This window comes from Ornithorhynchus anatinus, chromosome 16 (assembly GCF_004115215.2).
Source record: "Ornithorhynchus anatinus isolate Pmale09 chromosome 16, mOrnAna1.pri.v4, whole genome shotgun sequence".
Lineage (NCBI taxonomy): Eukaryota > Metazoa > Chordata > Mammalia > Monotremata > Ornithorhynchidae > Ornithorhynchus > Ornithorhynchus anatinus.
Window position 1 is genome coordinate 10174612 of NC_041743.1, and position 24022 is coordinate 10198633.

At 47.5% G+C, this 24022-nt stretch overlaps 1 protein-coding gene and 1 long non-coding RNA gene across 8 annotated transcripts in view; one reads left to right on the forward strand and one right to left on the reverse strand.

Moving 5' to 3' along the window:
- Nucleotides 1–9447, forward strand: part of CACNA1E (calcium voltage-gated channel subunit alpha1 E) — a 271336-nt gene extending 261889 nt beyond the window's left edge. For all 6 annotated transcript variants that reach the window (XM_029081472.2, XM_029081478.2, XM_029081475.2 and 3 more), the window contains one exon: nt 517–9447. In XM_029081472.2, the coding sequence (XP_028937305.1) occupies nt 517–1062 (546 nt within the window). In that variant the 3' untranslated portion in view covers nt 1063–9447. The remainder of the gene's footprint in view (nt 1–516) is intronic.
- LOC103170520 overlaps nt 1–24022 on the reverse strand; it is a 68657-nt gene that overhangs the window by 9552 nt on the left and 35083 nt on the right. The window contains exon 3 of one of the 2 annotated variants that reach the window (XR_003765349.2): nt 15530–15781. The exons of the other annotated variant lie outside the window; for it this stretch is intronic. This is a non-coding gene — a long non-coding RNA (uncharacterized LOC103170520). Of the gene's footprint in view, nt 1–15529; nt 15782–24022 lie in introns of those variants that run through there. 2 annotated transcript variants of the gene reach the window in all.

The following is a 24022-nucleotide window of genomic DNA, read 5'->3' on the forward strand; positions in this document are numbered from 1 at the left end:
ACAGTCCATCACTCAAACTGAACTAGGCTGAACCCAAATGAGACAGGAACAGGGAGGGCTATCGAAAAAGTAAGCACCTGGTGGGCATGGTATGGTGGGGGGTGGGGGGAGGAGCACCTGGCAGCCTGGCTTCCAGTTGCTCAGGTCCTGTCTGCACCATGTGGGTTAGTGTTTTCTTTTTCTCCTACTCATTGAGGCCCCCAGAGTGAGGGCCTTCCCTGTACTGCTTTCCATTCAAGAAAAACAGACACTATGCCAGCAAGTCAGCAGGGGCTCTTCTCACTGGTTCGAGAGACCCAAGGAAACTGGTAGTGGAAGCAGAGGAGAGAGAAAGGGAGTTGGGCATAGCTCTTCCCCATCCCCCGCCTCCAATGCCTCCAAGGCTTGGAGAGGGCCATGGTTCAGCCCCCTCAGGAGCGAGAGGGGTCCCGTGCCCCAGAAAGAGTTGTGCCTGGGGGGGGCGGGAAGGTGGGCCAGAACCATTCTAATACAGCCTGTCTCTCTTCTGCTGAACAGGGCACGGGCTCCCTGAGTGAAAGCTCCATCCCTTCCATCTCTGACACCAGCACCCCGAAACGAAGCCGACGGCAGCTCCCGCCGGTCCCACCCAAGCCCCGGCCCCTCCTCTCCTACGCCTCCCTGCTCCGACACGCCAGCAGCATCTCCCCCCCACCCCCCGACGGGAGCGAAGGTGGCTCCCCGTTGCCCCCGCAAGCTCCGGAGAGCAACGACGCCTGCCTGACCGTGTCTTCCAGCTCCCCCCGAGGGAACCGGAGCCGCCCTTCCACCCCGCAGCGCTACATCTCGGAGCCCTACCTGGCCCTGCACGAAGACTCCCACGCCTCAGACTGTGGCGAGGAGGAGACGCTCACCTTCGAGGCGGCCGTGGCCACCAGCCTGGGCCGCTCCAACACCATTGGCTCGGCCCCTCCCCTGAGGCACAGCTGGCAGATGCCCAATGGGCACTACCGGCGGAGGCGGCGGGGGGGCGCGGGGCCGGGGATGGTGTGCGCAGCTGGAGGCGATCTCCTGAGTGACACGGAAGAGGACGATAAATGCTAGAGGCCGCTGCCCCCACTCCTCCGATGCATGCGCTTCTCCAGCGTGGGGAGAAACGGGACATACATGAGAAGATACTGAAGCCTGAGGAGAGAAAGCAAAGGAGGAAGAAAGGACACCATCCAGAACCAGAAGAGGAGGAGGAGGAGAAAAATAAAATCCGCCGAGTCCACCAAGCTCCCAATTTCTCATGGCCCAGATGACCCCGGCTGAAGTGGTGTAAGCCCGGCTCCCTCGGGGGTAGAGGGCCAGGGCGGAAAGGAGGACAACTGCTCCTGTGATGGAGAAGGAAATGGCCTCCCTCTTTCCTGGGCCTTGCCCACTGAACTCTGAGCAACAGCAGGAAGCAGTTGGGCTACTGTTTTCATCCCTTTGCCGGGACCTGGGGAAGGCATCCAGGTGGGAAGGTGAAGGCCAACGCCGATGGCAGTAAGCTTCGTGGCGGGTGCTGCCCTGGCTCACGTAATTCAGGGGGATTGGAGGATGGTGGGGGAGGGTTGGGTGAATGGCGGAGGCGGGAAGGATAAGGTGGGGGGCCCGAGGGTGGGGCAAGTCAAAGCCAGGGAAGGGTTTGGCGCCAGGATACAACCAGAGCTTGCGGTGGTAGTTGTGGTGGTTTGGGGGCAGGGAGGAAATACCTGTTTGAGTTTTGGTTCTCTCCAATGTCTTGGACCACAGAAAGCTTCAGAGAAAAGTCTCTGGCCATTGGAGAGCAGAAGGGAGCAAGAGGCAGGGTCGCCAGGCAAGGCCCACCATCCTGCAGCCCTTTTAAATTGAGACCTGCAAGTGGAGGGCTCCTCCATCCTCCCAGAAGCCTCCTTAGCCGTGGACTGGGGTAGCGTTCAATCCTCTTCTCTTTGGGACCACAAGCTGGAGAAGAGTTTGCCAAGAGGGTCTGGGGGGGAGGGGGGAACGTGTTTGGGGGAGTAGAATGTCAAGGATTTTCTCTCTGAGGTGTTTCGGGCTCACTGGAACAACAGACTGATGGTTCCTTATTCCTTTCCCTGGGGACTTTGGAGTCACTCCTCGTTGAGGTGTCTCTTCCTGCCCCGCCCCCCAATCACGTTTAAGCTGTATAAATGCTTTACCGAAAAAAGAAGTGACTTTAAACCAGAGCAACTTGACTCAGCAGAAGGGAGGTCAGTCCCCTGGGCTGGCTGGAGAAGTGCTCAGCAATTGGTTTGTTTGGCGAACAGGTCGGATCTGGAGTCTGGGTTGTGTGGTTGCACTTGGTAATTTCTCTCCTGGGGCTCATGATCCCAGATCTTCGGGAAAAGGTTTGGAAGCAGTTAGGGGTGGGAAGGGGTGTCCTGGATCGTTCTTCTCTGCCTGGCCTTTGTTTCCCTCTCCTCTGAATTTTGGCACAGAAAAGGGTAGGATTCTCTCCTCCCTCAGATGTGCCTCTAGTTGCCTCCTGCAAAGGTTTTGTACTCACCCCCCTGCCCAGTTCTACCCTCCTTGACTGCCTGATCTACACAGGTGTGGTAGCTGACACCTTAGGCATTAAAAAACCTGTCCTGTCCATCTTTCTCATGCTGCCTTGGGACTCGAAGTCTCAGAAATGGTGCCCAGCTTCTAGAAAGAGAAAAATCCACCAAGGACCCTTCCTCTATTTTAGCCACCAATGCTCTAAGCCAAGACCTGCGAGATGCAGTTCAAAAGGAGACAGTGTGGGGAGCCGTGGGAAACAGTGCCCATGGTCAGATTGGGCAAATCTTTGGGAAAATAGCATCCTCCACCTGGGACTCTGCCTTACCCTATGAGCAGCACTTTTATGGGAAAGGGCAAAGGGGGAGGAGTGAAGATTCCCCAACTCCCATCTGTGGGCAGGCCTTCAGCTCCTTGGGCTCCCCGCTTGGAGTCTAAGCAGCAGGAGGAAAGCCGAGCAGTGGAATAGGCACCAACCTCGTTTTGCCCATCCCTATCCCTGTCCTGCCACTGTGCTGCAGCAGAATGCATCCTGCTTTCAGCTCTGGCCAGGTGACAGAAGATTTTCTTGGAGAGATTTTTTTTTTTTCCTTTTTTACTCCTAAGAATTTTGTAATTGCTTAAGTGGGTGGCAGAATTAACATCCCCACAAGGTACAGCGGCCCAGCCAGGGACACATCTTGGCACTGAGCCTTTTCTTACCATCTCTAGAGAGTATATACTGAGCTCCACTCAGCATACGGTACAGAGCGGTCCTCCAAATCCCAATCCAGCCACAGTGTGAGCCTTTCCCAGGGCTAGGCAGGAGGAAGAAGTGCCAGACAAGTGCATTTTAGCAGTCATCTTTTAGCTACAGTTCTTCCAAACCCCTCCATCTTACTCCCACCACCCAGCTCTGGCTCCACTATCAACCCCCCCATACTTAAAACTGGCAGGAATGATTATGCATAAGGGCATTTATTCTGGCTGTGGCATCCTTCTGAAGGTTATTGCTGCACAGCATTATTTCCCTGCCAAAGAGTTTTTATGGGTCACTCTGAGGCCCAGGATTTGTTTTTCCACTTGTGAAATGCAGCTGTCTCTGGGGAGGGAACAACTGGGTGGCTATTCTGTGCCAGTCCAACTGCTGAGCAAGGTTTTGAAAGGGGGAGTTGAAAGGATACACTTATTATGTAAATTGCTTGGGGATTTGGGACTAGCAAGCAGGGCCATTTCGAGAACTGGAATTTGGCTACAAGGAGTAAGACTCCTGGGCTAGGAGGTGTTCTAGGAAGTGTTCCTGGCCTTCTTTAATTTATTGAGCTCAGCAAGCAAACCCAGACTGTAGTCCCTGAGGTGGAGTTCACTGACTGGCCAGCTGTCAAACTCTCCTCCTCTTCCTACCACCCAACTTTCTTTTCTTGGCTATGGAGGGATCAGACACCTTTGTTTGCTCTTCTGCTCCTTCTCCTGGTCTCCCCCTTTGCTCCTCCTCCTCCTCCTCCCACATAAATTGGCATGATTCAGACTGTAAATTTTACCTCTACAAGTGATGTATCACGATAATGTCCTGCCCCAAATCCTCCCTTTGAAAAGGGGTCCCTTCTAATCCCCAAATGGAATAGTTGCCTAGCAAAAAGGTAATTAATGTCCTAAGAAGGAGCCCGGGGCTCAAGAAGACTCTGGTGGTGATGGAAAAGAAACCCTTCACTTCCTTCTAGTGTTGCCTCAGAACTAAAACAAAACCAAGCCAGGAAGGACAGTGCCCGCAGAGGAGAACATATTTTCCTCAAGTAACTTTGGTCCTGCCCTGAATTAAGACCCAAGAGAACCCAACTGAGGTGAAATCCTATCAGACAACCCAATCCTGCTTAACCTGAGACCCAGAGAGTAAAGAACCAAGAAGGAGCCCAGGATTGAGAGAGCAAAACTGGAGGCCCCTGTCTAGAGAGAGGGAATTGGTACAGGTCTTGCCATGTAAGCCCTAATTCCAATCTAAGTATTTTTGTTACTAGACAAAAAGAGAATCCATGCCAGCATTTACAGATTTTTCCAGCAGCCCAGGCCCAGGCCACTCCATGGGCCTGGGTCAAAGATGTACCCTTAGTAGCCACTGGTAACCTCTGGCCTAGCCCTCCCTCAGTCAGCTCACTGCAGCTGTTTCTCTGCCCCGACTATGTAAAAATGTTTGTCTCCTGCACCCCCTGGCCTGTTTCCCAGTTCCTGTTTCATGGCTGATCATCAATGCAGTCTTGAGGTGGTCCTGGCCACCAGACTAACCATAGATGCAGACTCTGCTGCCTTGGAACGCGTCCAAACGTATCATTTTAAGTGAAATCCAATGGTCGTCAGGCATGGAATATTGAAAAAGTCTGGCTCGCAACCCTAAGGTCCCCTAAAATCATCTGAACCACGCGCCGGGTAGGGTGGAGTGAACTAGGGTGTGGGAGTACAGAGAAAGAACAGTGTGAGAGAATGCATCGGCATATCACCAGATCAGGCCTCTGGTCTAAACAGATCGAAGCTTTTTTAAAAACCATAATCTTTTTCAAATCTCACTTGTGCTTTACAAAACCTCTTTCTACGGTCAACCCTGCCCGTGTTTGTCTTGGAGAGGATACTGCGCTGGTGGTTGGAGCAAGGGACTAGGGAAGCAGGACAATTGGGTTCAACCTCCAGCTCAGCCAACCGCTTCACTGTGTGCGGACCTTGTGCAAGCCATTCCACCTCTCCGATAGAACAAAAACAAAGACAAAAACACTACTAACCTACCTCACAGGGGTATTGTGAGGCTTAAACCAGAAGTGGGAAAGAGGACTGTTGCTCCTGCTCTTCTCAGTGCCATGTGAGTTTAACCATTTTGAGATACTTATAAATCAGGTGCTAATGAAAGGCAAAGGGCCAGGGCAAGGAGTGACTCCCTCCCCTGCATCCCCCCACTAGAGTGCCCAAAGTCTAGAATTGCCCAGCTAGCTCACAAGAGCCCTGAAGCAGATAATAAGGGTGGTATTTGTTAAATGCTTACTATGTGCAAAGCACTGTTCTAAGCACTGATAGGGATTAGAGTCTTTCCAGTTACGGAGAGCAAGAAGACCAGAAAGTAGATCCAATATCTAGGCCCAGCAGCTTTATCACAGAGACCTTGTCAAAAGAGGGAGCTAGCAAGACCTTTCTTTTAGCAAAAATCAAATGACTAAACCTCAGGGGTGTCCCCCTCTCTGCTCCCCTAACCCCCGCCCCCAACCTACCCTGTGCTTACTTGGTGCATTGGAAGCGAATGTCTAAGAACCACCTGCAACACGTGGAGCGTCTCCCGGGTGAAGAAAGCCTTAGCATAGCTTCTTAACTACCTGGAGTCCAAAGGTCCCTTTCAAACCTAGGCCGTCCGGCAGGAACCGTTTTCTCTGCCAGCTGAGTTAAAGCGGTTGAGCGGGCACAGGCAACAGAGACCGGTCTAGGATCACACCATGGGTGTGGTGCTTTAGAACCAGGGCCCTCTTGGGGGGATGCCTGGAATGGGCTCCTTTTGCCCCTGTACCACATCTCCCCTCATCTATCTTCCCCATCTCTTAGCTGCTTTGAGCTGACAGAGGGTCTGGCCTCCACTTAATGTGCAGTGCAGGCCCAGATACCATTTCAGTGCATCATCCTTTCTTAGCTTAGTGTGCTCTAGCTAAATCCCTGCTAAATGAACACTGAATGTCATTAGCATAGACAGGTGTACTGGGGGAACTGCTTCAGAAAATTAATTTGCCTGTTGTTGAGAAAGCAGAAGTCAACTACTTTTGACTCTAATTTCACAAGGGGATTCCTCTCTCCGATATAAGATGCTGAGGGGATTGAGGGTGTGGTAAACATCTGACAGGAAACATGCTTTCCCCACCTCCCTGCCCTACCATATTATAAATACAATGGTTTGTACAGTGGCATCAAGATGCAAAATGATTGAGACAATAAGCCATGCTTTGCGTAAATACATTTTGGGGTTTGGCATTTTTTCTTGTTTGAGTTGAGGGTGGGGCAGGGGGAAGCTGAACAAAAGAGGAGATCCTTGTTTCTTAGATGTCTCCCGTTAAGACTGGTCTGCTGGGGGAGGCACTGAGGACTTGGGAGCACTCAGAAAAGTTTTTTAACCAACTTTGATTTAGGAAGCTCACATCAGGTTTATCGATACTAGGAACCCTGGCCTCATTCAGTACAGTCTCTCTCTTTCTCCTCCCTCCCCCTACTGGATTTCAAACCTAATAAAGGTAGATTCACAGAGTCCAGTAAAGAAAAACCAAAAAAACTTCAGAGAAAGAGCTCTCAGAATAAAGGTCAAGTGAAAATAGAAGGGGATTTCCGACCAATAAAAATTTGGCCTCTGCCCCAAGAGACGATTTTGTATATTTAAAAAATAAATTTAAATGGGGAGACCTGGTAAAGATCAAAATCCAGGAGTTGAGACCACTGAATTGAATGCCAGGCTCTACCACTAACTTGTGCCTTCAGCAAATTCACATCGTCGTCCTTCAGTTTCCGAGTGAGTAAAGTATAGAATAAAGCTTGGTTACGTCACAGGCTGCGGCAAATGTTTGTAAATAACACTGATGAGGGTCAGTTTTAACATCTAGATGCCACAGTGTTACTCAGAATAATGTACATTACTGACCAGAGTAGTTTTTCAATAGTATTTATTGAGCGCTTACTATGTGCAGAGCACTGTACTAAGCGCTTGGGATGAACAAGTCGGCAACAGAGTTTTGTTTTCCTCATTTCATAAATGAGGAAAGTCATTTCACATTTGCTGACAGAAGCCACCAAGATTCTCTCACTCATTCTCTCACACACTCTCTCCCCCTCTCCCCTGTCCCAGTCTTTTCCCCAGTGGCAGCCTCTCCCCATTCTGCCACCAAAGCGCAGGCTCTCACCCCTTTAGGCATCTAACCAGTTTCACCAGGGAAAGCAGTTGGGCAGGAGTGCTGAGATAGGCCTGGAGGGTCATGCATGGTGCTTTTGAGTCTCTCACCAGAACCTGAGGCAGAACCAAGAGCAGGTAGTTCTCCATGTGCTTGTCAGAATGGGGCCTACTGAATCAAACCTCACATTAAGAATTGAGATTGATCTGCTGTGGCTGACCTGAGAAGTCAAGATTGAGGTTGTATTTATCTATCTAAACTCGATCTGGAAGCTTAATTGAATGCTGAAGTCTCCAAATTTGAGAGCCCAAGTCCAGAATTGGCACTAAAGTTGCCCTAACTAAAAGCCAAGATTATGGCTTTTAAAAAGGCTAAAAATGGAATTACATAGGGAAGGCTGGATCCTCTTTTCTTGGGCCTAGCAGCATTTGACGTATGCTGGAACCTTCCCCTCGGCCCACCATCGAATCAAGACAAGTCTGCAGAGAGACAGCTAGCTCAAGTGACTTGAGTGGAAAAAGGAGGGGAGATTTCCAAAACTGAACATGCCCTAAATACATTTTTTCAAGGTCAGAGGCTATGAGGGCTAATCTTACTGCCAGTCAAAACTTCTAGAAGTTCTCTTCTTTGTTACATTTGAAAAGAAGTCATAGCATGTTAAGAAAATACCATTGGATTTATCAAAAGCATATTTGGTCTTGATTTTGAGGAATTGGGAGCACAGAGCCAAAGTAGATACATTTTTCCATATACTGGGGTTTGGAGAGCATACCTAAAATAGTACTGAGTACACTTTTTAGAGAACACCCACTCTATTCATGCTGCAGAATCCGATATTTGAAAAAAAAAATCATGATCAATAGCACTGCTGCAGAGTATTGTATCTGTGCCGGATACACAATAATAGAAAGTAAAAGGCGCGGTCCCTCCCTGCCCATGAGGATTTTATAGTCTGATGGGAGGAGCCCAGCAGATGCCAATCTCCAAAAGTAGAATAGGTAGAAGAGATGTTTTATAAATAGTTGGGGAGAAGAGGGGTGGGTGGAAGTCCTCTCCTGGAGTGTATGGAAATGAATGGCTCAGTAATTTAAAAAATTCAAGAAAATATACTGGAAAGTGAGGAAGCTTGCAGGGGTGCCAAGGCTTGTACCTACTTGGTTTAGAGTTTGAACTATGTTAAGCTAAGATGGGTATTAGAGCTTCCAAAGGGCAATGGAAGAGCTCTCTCTTCTTTTAACCTCTCAGAGCAGTGATAGATTATGCCCACAGGCCATTTTGGAAGAGGTAGCGGGGAAGGAGGCACTCATCTGAAAATTCCCAGGAGACAATCTTTAACACATCAGCAATGCTTTAACAGAACAAGCGAGATTACACAGTGCACTGACCTACAAGATACAGGCCGAGGAATGGAAAAAGATGGATTTGGGATGGGGGGGAGGGGGGTGCACTTTACCAGGGTCAAGTTCTTATGCTGGAAAACAAATCAGGCCCTAGCCTGCTATTTATCCAACAGGAGGTGGGGTATGGGTACATGAGCGCTTAGACCACAGTAAGTGCTCAATAAATACAATTGAATGAATGAGCTAAAGATTCATACATATCCTGTTCCTCCAGTGCGCTGCTTATGAGAAGGAAATGGCCTGCTGCCTGGCCAGCTCAAGAGCACCTTTCCTTTAGGACCCTGTTCATTGAAACGGTCACCTCGATTCACTCATAGCAGGAGCGACGGAATGAAAGAGAAACTCAAATACACTGCCTCGGTCCGCTGACCAACTGTCCTTTTGAAAATTACATGCAGTCCAAGTCCCACCTGACATTTTCTTAACTGGCAGCATCCGACGGGTCCCACTAATACGACCTCTTCCAGGAAAGGCATCGTATTGGTTGCCCAATCGGATCCCTCTGAGAGTATTGGTGCCTCTCTTCTAAAGCTGAAGTTCAGCTCTGCATGTGGACGAGGTGAATAATATTGTAACATAAATGCTCGTTTGGATCCAAAAAGAAAACCATAAAAAAAGATGTACAACTTTAAATGTTTTTTTGTCAAAGAATAAATAAAATCTTGTTGTAAAGAACGAACTGACTCGATCCTCCATTTTCTCTCTCTGACTCATAGGAGCTTAGCTCATTTCAGGAGGTAGCGCAACCCCTATGACCTAAGCCTGGCAAGTCTTCCCTGGGGAGAAGAGAGAACGTCTAGACTGAGACGTCTGCGAAATCAATATACGGCCCTTGAGCGTGCTGCTGCTTCTTGGGAGACAAGCTGGGGGTAGGGGTAGGGTGAGTTCTCCTCTCAAGTGTGCAAGTGTCAGCTGGCCCAGAGCCATCCACTTTGGGACACGTCATACCCGAAGGTGGGGAAGGGCTTCTAAGAGTCCAGGACCCAAGACAAAGAAAGAGGTCAGGTCTCCCTATCAGAACGGTAATCCCAGAGAGCACAGACAATAGATTGCAGGGCATGGGGTTTGGTGCGGGTTGAGATGGCAGAGTGTAGAGGAGCCTTGGAAATGAGGGAAGAGGCAGGGATTGGAGAGAAAGGAATGTGAGATGATCCAGTTTCTAAGCAGGTCAAAATTAGGATTCCCACTGGGCATTCAACAAAAGAATAAAACCAGACCTCTCCAGGTGGAAACAACCAGTCCCGCAATTAATCTAAGGAAGGAAAACCAAACTGCCTGCATGTCCCTCTTGATCCCAGCCTGGAGGCACACTAAGTTTAAATGACAGAAAGTAAAGGGGTTCTAAGAGTCAGTCCAGCCTGCAAGCAGAAAACTACTTAACTCATCCAGAACAGAGATAATAATAATAATAATGTTGGTATTTGTTAAGCACTTACTATGTGCAGAGCACTGTTCTAAGCGCTGGGGTACATACAGGGTAATCAAGTTGTCCCACGTGGGGCTCACAGTCTTAATCCCCATTTTACCAATGAAGTAACTGAGGCACAGAGAAGTTAAGTGACTTGCCCACAGTCACACAGCTGACAAGTGGCAGAGCTGGGATTCAAAGACATGACCTCTGACTCCCAAGCCCGGGCTCTTTCCACTGAGCCACGCTGCTTCTCATAATAATAATAAAATTGGTATTTGTTAAGCGCTTACTATGTGCCAAGCACTGTTCTAAGCACTGGGGGAAGATACAAGGTAATCCGTTTGTCCCAGGTGGGGCTCACAGTTTTAATCCCCATTTTACAGATGAGGTAACTGAGGCACAGAGAAGTTAAGTGGCTTGCCCAAGGTCACACAGCTGGCAAGTGGCAGAGCTGGGATTAGAACCCCCGACCTCTGACTCCCAAGCCCATGCTCTTTCCACTGAGCCACGCTGAGATGGCTGTCCATTCTTAAGGGTCTCCCACCATTCTTTGTTATCTGACCCGGTACTCAGGTCCCTGACAGGAGAGAAGTTCTTCTTCCAGCTCAGAGCCATTTCACAGTGGCGGTTCGTGGCCTTTAATTATTCCTTTGCTGCCAAGTGAAGCCTTCATCTCCGCCCAAACTGCTACCACAGTGGTTCATGCACTTGTCATATCTAGCCTCCATTACTGCATCAGCCTCCTCACTGGCCTCCTTCTCTCCAGTCTCTCCCCTCTCCAGTCCATACTTCATTTTGCTGCCTAGATTGTTTTGTCTAAAAAAACCTATTCTGCACATATGTCCCCTCCCTTCGAGTGCCTCCAGTGGTTGCCCATTCAACTCCACGTCAAACAGAAACGCCTCACTAATGGATTCAAAGCCAAGGGCTCTCTCTCCCTTACTTATCCTCACTTCTTTCCCCCTGCAACCTGGCTCACACCTTGTTCTTCTACCAGGCTACTCACTTCCCTTGCTCTTGCTTGCCCTGCCACTGACCCCTTGCTCATACCCTCCCTCTTGCCTGGCCTTCCCTTTACATGTCTCCCCATCTTTAAAGCCCTACTGAAAGCTTCCCCTGACTAAGCTCTCATTCGCTCCACCTTATTTTTCCTCCCTACTGCCTCTCCCATGCCGAGTCCCTCCCACTGAGCACTTAAGTGCTCATCGTTACCTCCACTGCACTTCAGTTCATATCTTTTATATTCAGTTCCCTTACCTATACTTTATTTCAATGACTGTCTTCCAGTTAGACTGCAAGCTCCCTAAGTGCCGGAATCATGTGTCTTCCAATTGTATTATACTCTCTCAAACCCTTAGAACAGTGCTCTGCAAAAAGGAAGTGCTCAGTAATTACAATGGATTGAAAGCAGAATGAAGGAATTGAAATCTGGGGTGAAACACATTTCTCACCTCTATATGGGCTACCTAGACAATTTATTTGGGAAGAGAAAACAGAGAGAAGAAGTTAGGGTTTGGGGTGGTTTCTCTAATCTCCCCAAAGTGTCTAGTTTCCCCCTTATCATGATGTTAGAGGACAGGCACGTGAGGGAAATGCTGAGCGGGAACCAGAAATGACTTTGGTTCTGCATGGTGCCTCAGTAATGAGCTCTTTGACATCTGTTTGTTTCATGAGAGACTCTGCCAAGCCTGCACCTTTGCCCCAGGATATTACAAATCCGTCTAGGCTTTCTACGTCCCATTACTCTAGCTTGTTTGCTGGAAAAAGTCCCAAATGAGATAAACATATTAGCTTTTGCTCTTTCAAAGTTTTAGGTGCCAAACAATTGAAGTGCAAAGAAATGTTTACTGAACTGAGAACATAATGATCATTGTCATGCTAGGAGCAGCAGCAAGGATCTGAAAACCTTGTCCAGAGAGGCAGGAGAGGAATTCAAGGCATTTGGGGTTTAGAGGCAAATACATCATCCCTGGAATCAGGTGGATTTCACCACATCAGTGGGAATTTTAAAATAGTACTTTGAGTCAGAAGGATCTATGTGAAATCGAGGGTAATGTGGTGATCAGATTGCTAGGGAAAATGGAACGAAACAATTAAAAAATGTAAATGAGTCCATGCTCTCCTCTAATTTTTGTAAAAAAATGTTGACTCAAAAGGCAAACATTACTCATGTCTTTCCATAATGTCAAAATGTGAGTAACAATAGGCCCAAACCACTAATTGCAAAAATGACATGACATGAAGAGCTTTTCCTATATAAACTTAACAAAATCCAAATTAACTTAAAAAATATAACAATTAGCAGCAAATATCTACCACACTGTATATTAATCAGAACAGGGCTGGTGGCCTCATGCCTCTGGTATTTATTGAGCACTTACTGTGTGCAGAGCACAGTTCTAACTGCTTGAGAATGTACAAGAGATTCCCTGCCCAAAACAAAGAAACAAAGGAGGAGAAAAACATTAATTCAGGAGACCTGTGCTCGAACAGTAACTCAAGGGAATAATCAGGGTGTAACCAAATAAGCAGAGCCCAACAAATGGCAGCTTCATTCACCACCCAGAAATAGAAGTCCTGTTCAATGTTTACCAACATTATTATTATTTTTATCCTTGGCATGGAGTGCTCAATAAATGATTGATTGATGCTCATGCTTCAAATGGGCCCGGGGCAGCAAAACTCTACTTCTTTCCCTGATTCTGATTTGACAGACAGAACAAAGCAAAGTGAACTGGGTTGGGCCACATAATTCTGGGTATCAAAATACTCCAAAGTCCTGAGTCCTGCCTCTGCAGAAGCCCCACTAGGATAAAGTGGACACATTTTGGGGGAGTGCAAAGCAGAGCAGAGCTGAATTGCAAGTTTTAAAGGAAGGAGTGGGTTCAGCAGGCATGCGCACACATGCGTGGAACCTTCAGTTTCCTGATCTTCAGAGCCATTCCAGTTGTCCTTTCCAATCTCCAGTTGCCTTCCAGAACTGCCATTGTCTGCCTCTTTCTGAGGACTGACAAGACCGCCTAACAGTCTTGACTGCTGTGTCTTTTGATAAGTAGTTTAAAAAAAAAACCAACAACCCACCCAGCCATGAAAAACAAGTGAGGGTACACAGTGTCTCCTGCTGCAGCAGTGAAACTGCACAACTGACCCTAATCAGCCCTCTTACCATGACAGGTGCCCATAATGGAGGGACCCAGCAAGAGAGCCCGAGGATAGCTCTGCACAATTCCACACCACCGCTGGAAAAGAACTCGAGAAGCAGGTCCTGTACATCGCAGGGTGCTCCTTCTGTACTCCAAACAAAAGACCGACTCAAGTAGAGGAGGATCAGGATATTGGTTGGGGCAGCAGTGCTGATGGGTAGCAGCAGCAGCAGCAGCAGCAGCAGCAGCAGCAGCAGAGATTATGGCAACAGAACAACCAGCCTGAGAGGCAGCATTGGAAGAGCAGAATGGCCTACTGGAAGAATGTGACTTAGTGCAATTCTCTGAACACAGTAAGCACTCAATAATTAGGATTGAAGGAGTCAGGAGACCTGGGTTTTAATTCCAGTTTTCCCACGTGCCTGCTGCGTGGCCTTGGATAAGCCACTTAACTTCTCTGTGTCTGTTTCGTCATCTTTAAAATGGGGGCACGATACCTATTCTCCCTTCCCTTTAGACAGTGAGTCCTGGAGCAACAGTTTTCCTAAGGTCACGATACCAAGAGAAAAGCTAAAGAGACAGGGCCTGAATGAGACACACACATTAACCAAGCAAGATTCTCTCTTGAAGGCAATCAACACAGATGGGTATGTCAGTCACGCAACCAATTTCCAGCCTCCCTCCCTCATACACACGGATGGGATCTCACCATCAGTAGCATCGTCTTTGAAAATGAAGGACAGTGGCAGTCATAAGAATCCACCACAAGCAAAGCTCAATACTGTGGAAATGATGTCACTGTGCTCAACAACCAGACCTCAGCTCAGAGAGGATGGAAAGGAATCTTTCTGTGACTAAGAACTCCTTTAAAAATGGCCCAGCGCAACCCAGGATGAACTCAAGGTTCACAGCAGACATTTGTGCCACGACAGTGAAATGGAAATGTCTTCTCAGATTACAGTCAATGGAAAGCAAGGCGTCCATTCTGAAGGGCTCCCAGCTGCTCCTTGCTGAAGAAGCAGATGGCGCTGGCACCCGACCGCTTTCTTGCTGTGTGGGACTGAGCACTCACTCTAGGGTAGGCCAGGAAATTCTCCTCCAGCCTAGGCTTCTCCACCCACCCACCTCATTCCCCCGGTGAGATGGTCAGTTCCCCAACTTCCAACATTAGGAAATCCACTTTTTTCCAGGGAATACATTCCTCTTTTCCTTTTCTAAACTTCCCTGGACTTTTCCTATGATGTTCTTCAATCTGTAACTTTGAGGCCTTGGGATGAGGATGTGTTCAGGACAGGCAAATAGTGGCATGTGATGAACCCGCTCTGTCTGGTACACTGAAGATTGCCAGGCCCAATTCTGAAAGTATCGTTAAACCAAAATCCAAAGAAAATCTACTCAGTTGAAAAGAAGCCATCCTTATTAATGATCCCCTGAAAGCAGCAACTTACTGAGCTACAAACAACGTGGGCCAGGCCACGCTCCAAAGTGTGAGTAGATGTTTCTTTTTCAAAAATGACCTTACTCGAATTAGTTAACTTGAAATGGCTTCAACCTGGACCTTTCCATTCTCTGTATCATAATTCCAGCCAAGACTACTAGCTTTGTTTTCTCTATCCCTCCAGGCTCTGAAAATGCCCTCTCCCTCTCTCTGAGTTCCAGAGAGAGGGGGCAGAGGGTCTTCACAAATCAATCCCTGATGGAAAACAAACGCTGTTGTCAGGCCTTCAATGATTATGCTACCAGACATAAAATTGTCCAGGGCTCAGCTGGGGAGGAAGCCCAACATTCCCGTAGAAGTGTGTGCCCTTCCCCAGTCGCACCTCTCCTCCCCTTTCCCGGGCCAGGGGCCGTGGCTGAAGACAAGGCAGAGGGTGGGGGGAGACTGTAAGCAGGTCTCTTGCTGCTAGTCATGGGCCTCCCGAGATGCCCGGAGACGGCCGGCCTGAGGAGCAAGGTGTCTAGGGGTGACGTCTGAGTCTTTTCTATTCTTGCAACTGGATCTGCTCTACAGACTAATAGGCCATTCCTGTCCCCGGGGCCGGTAACCTGGCTTTGTCCCCCAGCATCAAATTCCCCTTAATTAAAAAAGATTTAAGATGTAAAACAGCCACAGTGCAGCTCTAAAGGTTCCATGTGTCAAATTTCCAGCCCGTGGGGCGGGGGGCGACTGAACAAGGGGCCCTTTAATTAGGAGAGGCTGGGAGTCGCCCGCTAATTGAGATCTATTTTTATTTTAATTGGGTCGGGCTTCATTTAATGTCTTTCTGGAAGAGGAGGCGTTTGAATTTCTTAAGGGTGGTGTCCATGAATGCAGAAGAGATGAATCCTATTTGCTGACCTGCCGGCTGCTTCCCGAGGCCAGGAGCTCCCGCCCGCTGCCTCCCTCTGGTGGTTTCTCCGGAGATCGACACGGAATCCGATCAGGGCCTGAGGCTGCAAATTCGACTGACTAAATCGAGAAGCCTAGTGGATAAAGCACAAGCCTGGGAGTCAGAAGGACCTGGGTTCTAATCCCAACTCCGCCACTTGTCTGCTGTGTGATCTTGGGCAGCTCACTTCATTTGCTGTGCCTCAATTACCTCATCTGTAAAATGGGGGTTAAGACTGGGAGCCCCATGTGGGATATGGACCGTGTCCAACCTGCTTAGCTTGGATCTACCCCACTGCTTAGTATAGAGCCTAGCCTATAGTAAACGCATAACAAATAATAATTTTAAAAAACACCCACAAATGACCCACCTCAGAAAGGGTAGTGTTTTTGCCTGGAGTACGCTGAAATCGTAAGCAAACTCAAACCCATATAACTTGGATTCTCAGAAGCAGCAGCAGCTGCCAACCTTATGCTTAAAGGTCCTTCCCAGGGGCAGACACTAACAGGCAGGGGGCCCTAGTGACAGGTAATGGACTCTCCCGGCTTAAACAGCGGATGAGGCTCTGCCTAGTCCTGAAGACTTTAGGCCTGAGAATCTGTATTATGGGGTCAGAGTATGGGTAGTTGGCAGAGTGCCACTCGCACTCACATCCCTGCCAGGCGTATTTTGGCTCAGATCAGGGCATCGGCAACTGAACGGGCAGGTAGGGGTGCAGCCCAGCACAAGCAAACATCTGAACCTTTCACCCCCAATGGCATAGTGCCAACAGGAATTCCTCTACGCCTGTCTGTTTTGCCACCCTACGTAGGTGAGGTGGACTTTGGGAGGTAAAGGGAAGGAAAATAGGGAGCCACTGATTTACCCGCATTGGGGGAGTGGTTTGGGTGTGATAATAGTAGCGTCCCTGACTGACTTTCAGGAAGAGGAGCTTTAACTGGAAAGTTTCAGACAGTTTGATCCAGTTGGCACTAAACTGCCCCAAGCTGCTTTCACACTGACTCTGCTGGCGATGGTTTGTGTGTCTGGAGCTGGAAATCAGCATGAATCAATCTAGGTGCCCAGATTGGCACTTCAGAGAACTGCAGGCAGAACAGCTTTTTCTGAAACACTTCCCTGCATTCCAGTCTACCCTCTCCCCAACCCTCGCATGCCAGTTCCCCCTTTCCACTTTCCCTCCCCTCTCCAGGAGGGCCAGTTTTCAGGGCACAGTGCAAGCCCTCAATGTTTAGCTGGCCTTGCTTCAAAAGTGGTGATGCTAAGCTGGTCTTTTTTAAAAAAAATGTTTTACGTTGCTATCACTGTTTCTGCCATTTTTTTCCTTTTTTTAGGACTGTAAACTCCTGTTTTATTTTTTGTCCATGAACATGAAGGTGCCATTTTAAGCCCACCCCCGCTGTCTAATTTAATTAATGGAAACCAATTCCAAAATAGAATTGACCTGAAATAGTTACCATGCTGATTCCTTGGCGCTAACAACGAAATATTATAGCAGGTGAAGATTTCACTCTCGCGCTCTCATTTCTGCCAGTTGTGTTCCCAAAGGAGTATGGAATGCAATGAGTGAGTAGGCGACACACAATTGCAGCACTCTGACGAGTGCACACCCAGGTTGTTTTCCATGTACCCATCCTTGTGGTGTTTGGACTTGCCATACAATGATCAAGTGTCTAGCCTCTTTAGACAGGGTGGAGGTCAGGGCAAAGAGGAGGAAGAGGAGGAGGAGAAGAGAAAGGACAGAAAGTTAGGAAGGGGAAGAAGAGGATACTGAGGAGATAAAAGGAGAAAAAGACAAAAAGGGAAAAAGGCAGTGAGGGGGGAAAAAAATCAATAAATAATATTTACTGAAAGAGGTAGGAGGGGAAGAGGGGAAGAGGAGCAAAGGGTTAAGAGGAAAAGCACCCCCTGCCACCTTCAGGGCTCCTGGTTAAAAGTGGCTCTGGCAGACTGGCCCAGAATGGGCCAGCTAAGTGAAGGTCAGAGAGGGAAAACTGGTCCAAGCTGGACCTTCAGCGAAATCCACCTGAAGCTAGCAGCTCTGGACCCAGTAAGTGCTCAAAAAAATGCAACTGATTAACCTGTGCACCTAGAAGTGGACAGACCTGGAGTTTTGGGACTATCCTGCCTAAATCAATACATCTGGTCACCCTAATTCAATGACAATAATCCATTTATTCACCATCTGGCTCCAAAGGGTCAGAGTACCATGCTTATAGCACAGTATAGACTCTCTCAGTCCAACTCACATGCTCAGCTGTAATTACCAATGTCCAGAGTGAACAGTCACATCAGTGGCCACCAGCAGAAATAAAATTCCTGGGATGTCGGGCAATCAACTCATCTTAGAGCCTCATTTTATAGCACCAAGTTATCTGGGAAAAGGATAGAGCATGGGCCTGGGAGTCAGAAGGACCTGGATTCTCATCCCGGCCCTGCCACTTGTCTGCAGTGTGACCTTGGTCAAGTCATTTCACTTCTCGGTGTCTCAATTGCCTGATCTATGAAATGGGGATTAATACTGTGAGCCCCATGTGGGACAGGGACTCTATCCAACCCAATTTGCTCATATCTACCTCAGCGCTGTTTACAGGGCCTGGTACATAGTAAACATTTAATAAAATACCATTCAATGCAAATCTTTGTCTTTCCTTGAAGACAAAATTGGGAATATGTACTTCAGTTAGGAAGAGAGAGGTAAAACCTTTGATGTTTTGGAGCATAACAAAGATTAGTATCCAGGCAGCCGGGATTGACTAGTCCATCTCACTTGAAGAGACAGGAATGAAAGACATTCTCTAAGAAGTTACCCAGGCTAACCTAATCCTGTGGTGCCAAGAAAGCGATGCAGACCAGATGGAGGCCTTGGTGGGCCCCATGAAGAGGAGGAACTGGCCATGAGATGCCTTCTCCTGACCCCTTAAACTCTTTCTGACCCTGTAACAGCAATTCGGTGGGGAGGGAGGGTGGCCTGCTGGTTGAGCCTCAGGAAGTCACCTGCTTCTGTCTCATGGTTAAAATGCTCTGAGCGAGTTTCGAAGTGGAAGGGAGTAGCTACCAGGCCTTCAAGGAGTATAGTGTCAGAGAATTCAGTTCTTGTTACATTAGCTCTCCACATAAATTCCAAAAGAGGTTTTGATGCTTAAATAATAGTTTTCCCTTCATTTGCCTCTATACAAATGCATAAGCTGTAATGGGCATTCATAACAGAGCAGTGAGCTAAGAGCGTTCTGGCCTCCAAGTTGTTTTTCCTGAAAAGGTTGGGTTTGGGGCTGTCACTCCGTCATTTTAGGATTAGTTCTGAGCAATTAAATCCATTCTGCTTTCCGCAGTGCTCTTTCAGCCTTATGACTGATCAACCTTCCCTCTAGGGCAGGAGAGATTAATTTAACAGTGATCCATTGGACCATCCCCAAATGGGTGCATCAGAGAAAAAGGAATAGATAAAGAGGACTTCTGGGAGTTGTTTCCCAGGCCTGGTAAAGATGACACACTAAGCAGAGAAGCCAATTGCAACCAAATTGCGATTGGCTTGAAAGAGATTAAGTTAACAGTGACAGAAAGGTTATAAGCTTGTACCTCAGCTTGCAGCGGGCAAATATTTGGGTTGAAGGGCCACTGTATAGGCTGGGCCTGAAGGATACTAGGCAAGGAGAAGCTCATGGCATCCCAGACACACGGCATAACGATATTAAATCCCACACGCATGATTCTCACTGAAGTTTCCTCTTCTCCCACTCCCTTCTGCATCATACTTGCACTTGGATTTGTACCCTTTTATTCATCCTTTCCTCAGCCTCACAGCACTTATGTATATATTCATAATTTATTTTTAAAAATTAAAGTCCATTTGCCCCTCTATACTGTAAGCTCACTGTGGGCAGGAGCCATGTCTACCGACTGTTATATTGTACTCTCCCAAACACTTAGTACAGTCCTCTGCATACATTAAGCACTCAATATAAACTATTGATCGACTGTCTGTAATGAACTGGACAGAATCAACTGGCAGCTGGACTGTGCCTCCTCCCCAGCCCTGACCTCCCCATTCCTAGCAAGGCTCTATGTCCATACCGGCAACATTTGAGACCGCACAATCTTTCTGGGCTCCACGTCTTAAAAATTATGCTTAAAATGATAAATGGCCTGATGAATGAACTCTTCATCTTCTCATCCAAACTCCGCCCTTTAAGACATCTCCAACCTGTAGACAACATTACCATCTCCCCTGCCTCACAAGCCTGAAACCTTGGCATTATCCTTGACAGCTCTTGCATTCAACCCACATATTCAATCTGTCCCCAAATCATGTTGATTCTCTCTTCACAATATCTCTAGATTCCACTCCTTCCTCTCCATCCAAACTGCTTCTATGCAGATCCAAGCACTTATATCCCACCTTGATTACTGTATCTGCCTCTCCATTGACTTCCCTGCCTCCTGCCTCTCCCCACTTTACTCCTTACTTAACTCTGCTACCCGGATTATTTTTTCTGAAAAAAAAAATTCAGTCTGCATCTGCCCCCTCCTCAAAAACCTCCAAAGATTGCCTATCCACCTCCGCACCAAACAGAAACTCCTTACCATCAGTTCTAAGACACCCAATCAGTTCTCCCCCACCTACTTTACCTCAGTGATCTATTATAAACCAGCTCAAACACTTCAGTCCTTGAATGCCAACCTACTCACTGTACCTTGATTTTATCTATCTCACTGCTGACCCCTTGCCCACATCCTCCCGCTGGCCAAGAACCCTTTCCCCCTTAATATCTGACAGACCAACCCTCTTCCCACCTTCAAAGCCCCTACTAAAATCCCATCTCCTCTAAGAAGTCTTCACTGACTAAGTGCTCATTTCCCCTAGTCTCCCTCCCTCATCATCTGTATACCGAGGTCTGTATCCCTTAAGTAATTGATATTCATTCCGCTCCCAACTCCACAGCACTTATGAACATATCCTTATACTCTGCCATTTCCCCTAGCTGCAATGTATTTTAAAGTCTGCCACCCCAAGCCTAGACTATAAACTCCTTGTTGGCAGGGATTGTGTCTACCGACTCTGTTGCACTGTATTTTTTCAAGCACTTAGTACACTGCTTGCCACACAGTAAGCGCTCAGTGAATACAACCGATTGACTTAGTTTAGGCATGCATATCATAAGCCGTACCTGATGAGAGAGTTCCTTAAAACAAAAAGTTCTTCATTCTCAAGACACTGGCTAGGTTTCTTGAGGTTTTAAAAATCATCTGTTAGCTGTTCATTTTCCACCCCCAACCTATATCAGCTGTATCTGTGGGGACTTTATGGGCTAGGTTGCGGCTTTCTGAACATTTATATCCAGTGTGCACTATATTGAGGCTATTTTTTCCCCTTCCCTGGTGGTAGTCACTTTTTGCTTTTGCCCCTCGGAAACGGCACATGTGCTGCGTGTATTTTGGTATATTCCATATGAACGAGTTTGCCAGATTTCAATTTTGAGAATATGGGACACCAGCTGCAGTCCAACTTAACCCATCCCCCGCTTCTGTGGAACGGCGCACTTGTGTCACTCATACATTGGACAACCGTGGTTCAACAGACCTCCCTGAGAAAGAGAAGAACGTAAGAACGTATAAAGAGAATATCTGCATGGAAATGCTGTGCCTGGGCCATATAGCAAATGGTCAGAACTCAAAATTCCCAAAGATTTATCACTGTCAAAAACCCCCATCGTGAACCTTCACTCTTAGCCCTAACCGTAACAAGGTGTTATTTTGGGTTTTTTTTAGTAGGGGATAAGTCAAGTGGTTGACAGTTTGATTTTAATTTCCAGATGATAAAAGGAAGTGGCTTTGGGTGCTTTGATCTTCAGCCATTTGTTTCCATTGCATGTATGGAATTTTGTGAAAATGTACCCCTGCCATTTCCAGTCTAACTCAGCTAACTCACCTGCTCCCAGAAATAGAGGAGAGGAGATGGAAACTAGGGGCAGTGGGTTGGAGAGGGACTAAGATGGGGGAGACGATGATTAATGCTGAATGCTGCTACTCTTCCATATGTGGCAGGTAGGGGGACAGGTAGTCGGATAGAACCCAGGAGCCCCTGCTCAGGGGGTTTGATCACCTACCTAGCTGTACGGTACTCATGTAGCCTAATTCATGAATGTCTCTATACACGTCCTTACCCCAATAGTTATGGAATGTAATGGAGGAGCTTCTCCATGAAGAAAACCCTTACTTTCATTTACTCAGTAGAAGGAGTTGACACTCCTAAGATACTAATTCTAAAAGACAAGGGGGTCACCCTTCCAAACCAAAATAATGGGGCACCTGAGCAGGCGAAGAGAAGGCTAAGGATGGGAACAACTTAGTAAACATGGTGTAGTGGATGGTCAGAAGGTCATGGGTTCTAATTCCAGCTCTGCCACTTGTCTGCTGTGTGACCTTGGGCAAATCACTTCACTTTTCTGTGCCTCAGTTACCTAATCTGTAAAATGGGAGCTGAGACTGTGAGCCACAGACAGGGACTGTGTCCAACCTGATTTGCTTGTATTCACCCTAGTGCTTAGTACAGTGTCTGCCACATAATAAGTGCTTAAATACATAATTATTATTATTATTATAAACAGGCTTCATGACTATGGGGAGAATGCTGACCAGCTGCTTTCTTCTATGTCCTTGTGAGGTCCAATTAAAAAAAGAGATGAATGTCAAGCAGGAGAAACTTTGATTGTATTTAAGGACTATTCTTGACTAACAGAGTAAGAGGAGGAGTGGCTCAAGCTCCATTATAGAATGTTCATCTGTAGAGGCCTTTAAGGAAAGATGAGGTCACCATCCATCTTGGGTGGTTCAGCCATTCACCTGCCTGAAGGCAGGGGCCTGGACCAAGTGATTTCTTGAGAGCCCTTCTAATTCTGTGATTTGATTATGACTCCAGAGTGCAAGCTCAGTGTGGGCAGGAAACATCTGCCAACTCTGTGGTACTGTACTCTCCCAAGAGCTGAGAATAGTGTTCTATGTATAGTAAGTGCTCAATAAATACCATTGAATGGATGAATGATTCTATCCTGGGCAGGCGCACAATAGCCTATTGGATGCTGGATGTATAGAGTTCACCACAGGGCTGTGAGGATTGAGAGGCATGTGTATCGCATAGGTAAGAGGCCGTCACCTCTATGGTCACATTTTGGCCAACACTCTGATCCTGAATGTTCTTAAAAAGTATTTTCTGACAAGTCTCTTGGGGCAACAAACAATATGCCATTTGCTAATGAGGCTCTGTACTGGTATTTCTGTCAATATTGGGCCAAATTTTGGCTCACCATATGCAAACACACACAGGGAAAACGTCACTCGGAAGCAGCCGCACCAGCACATGGTGACAGATGGCGGCCCCAGTTTGGGCTCCCAGGATACTGTTTGGAGAAAGAAGCTGCCCAGGGCTTTCACTGCTTGGCATGGCATGGCATGGCACAGAGTAAGAATGCTCCAGGTGGGGCCAAGATTTGGGTCTAGGTTCACTGGTCCATAAGAAGTGCACGGTGACTGACCTCATCTGACCTGTATAGGCCCTGCTCTCAGCCGCCCTGCCCAGGACCAGGTAAGTGCAATCAGGACTCATGTGGGGGTCAGGGTGAATATACTTGGAGGAATTAGAGGTGGACCCCAAACATAATATGTGGAAAATATGAAAATCCGATAAAAGAGAGTAAGCACGGTTTTTCTAAGGTGGCCAGGAAGTAGACTATATAATGTGTCTCATAACATGCGGGCCGTGTGCGTGTTACCTCATGCTGTAGTATTCACACTACAGACAATGGCAAGCACAGAACTTTTTGTTCTTTTGCCATTGCATTACATCAAGCCCAGACAGTCATGTGATCTGGGGAAAACGTTCCCTAATACGGCAACAGTGTTCAATCCAAAATGCATCATGAAAACACATGGTATGGAAGCAATGACTATGCAGGAGCTGGGAGAAAATGTTCCCAGACTTTCAGTACTAGGGAGAGGACCTTACTAGAAATCTGGGACCAATATAGAGATCCAGACTTAAGAAGAGCATGGGAAACTGGGAGTGGGTTTAGAGGGGAGTCACCAAGCTGATTGGTGAGCTTACAGGGAAAGGCTAGAGCAGGGATTGGCAAGCTTTTGGTGCAGAAGAGTCCAACCTTCGAGCAGTAGGTACATAAATAACCATGCAATTTGTGGCCCACCCCATGTGACCTGTGACATCATCGCACCATGCTAAGCACTGCATAATGTGATGATGTCACTGTGCCAAGCAGCTGCTGCATAGCAACAGCTCTTCATAGCAACAACTGTTGCTACCAGCTGGGATGGGAAAGGGTTTTCA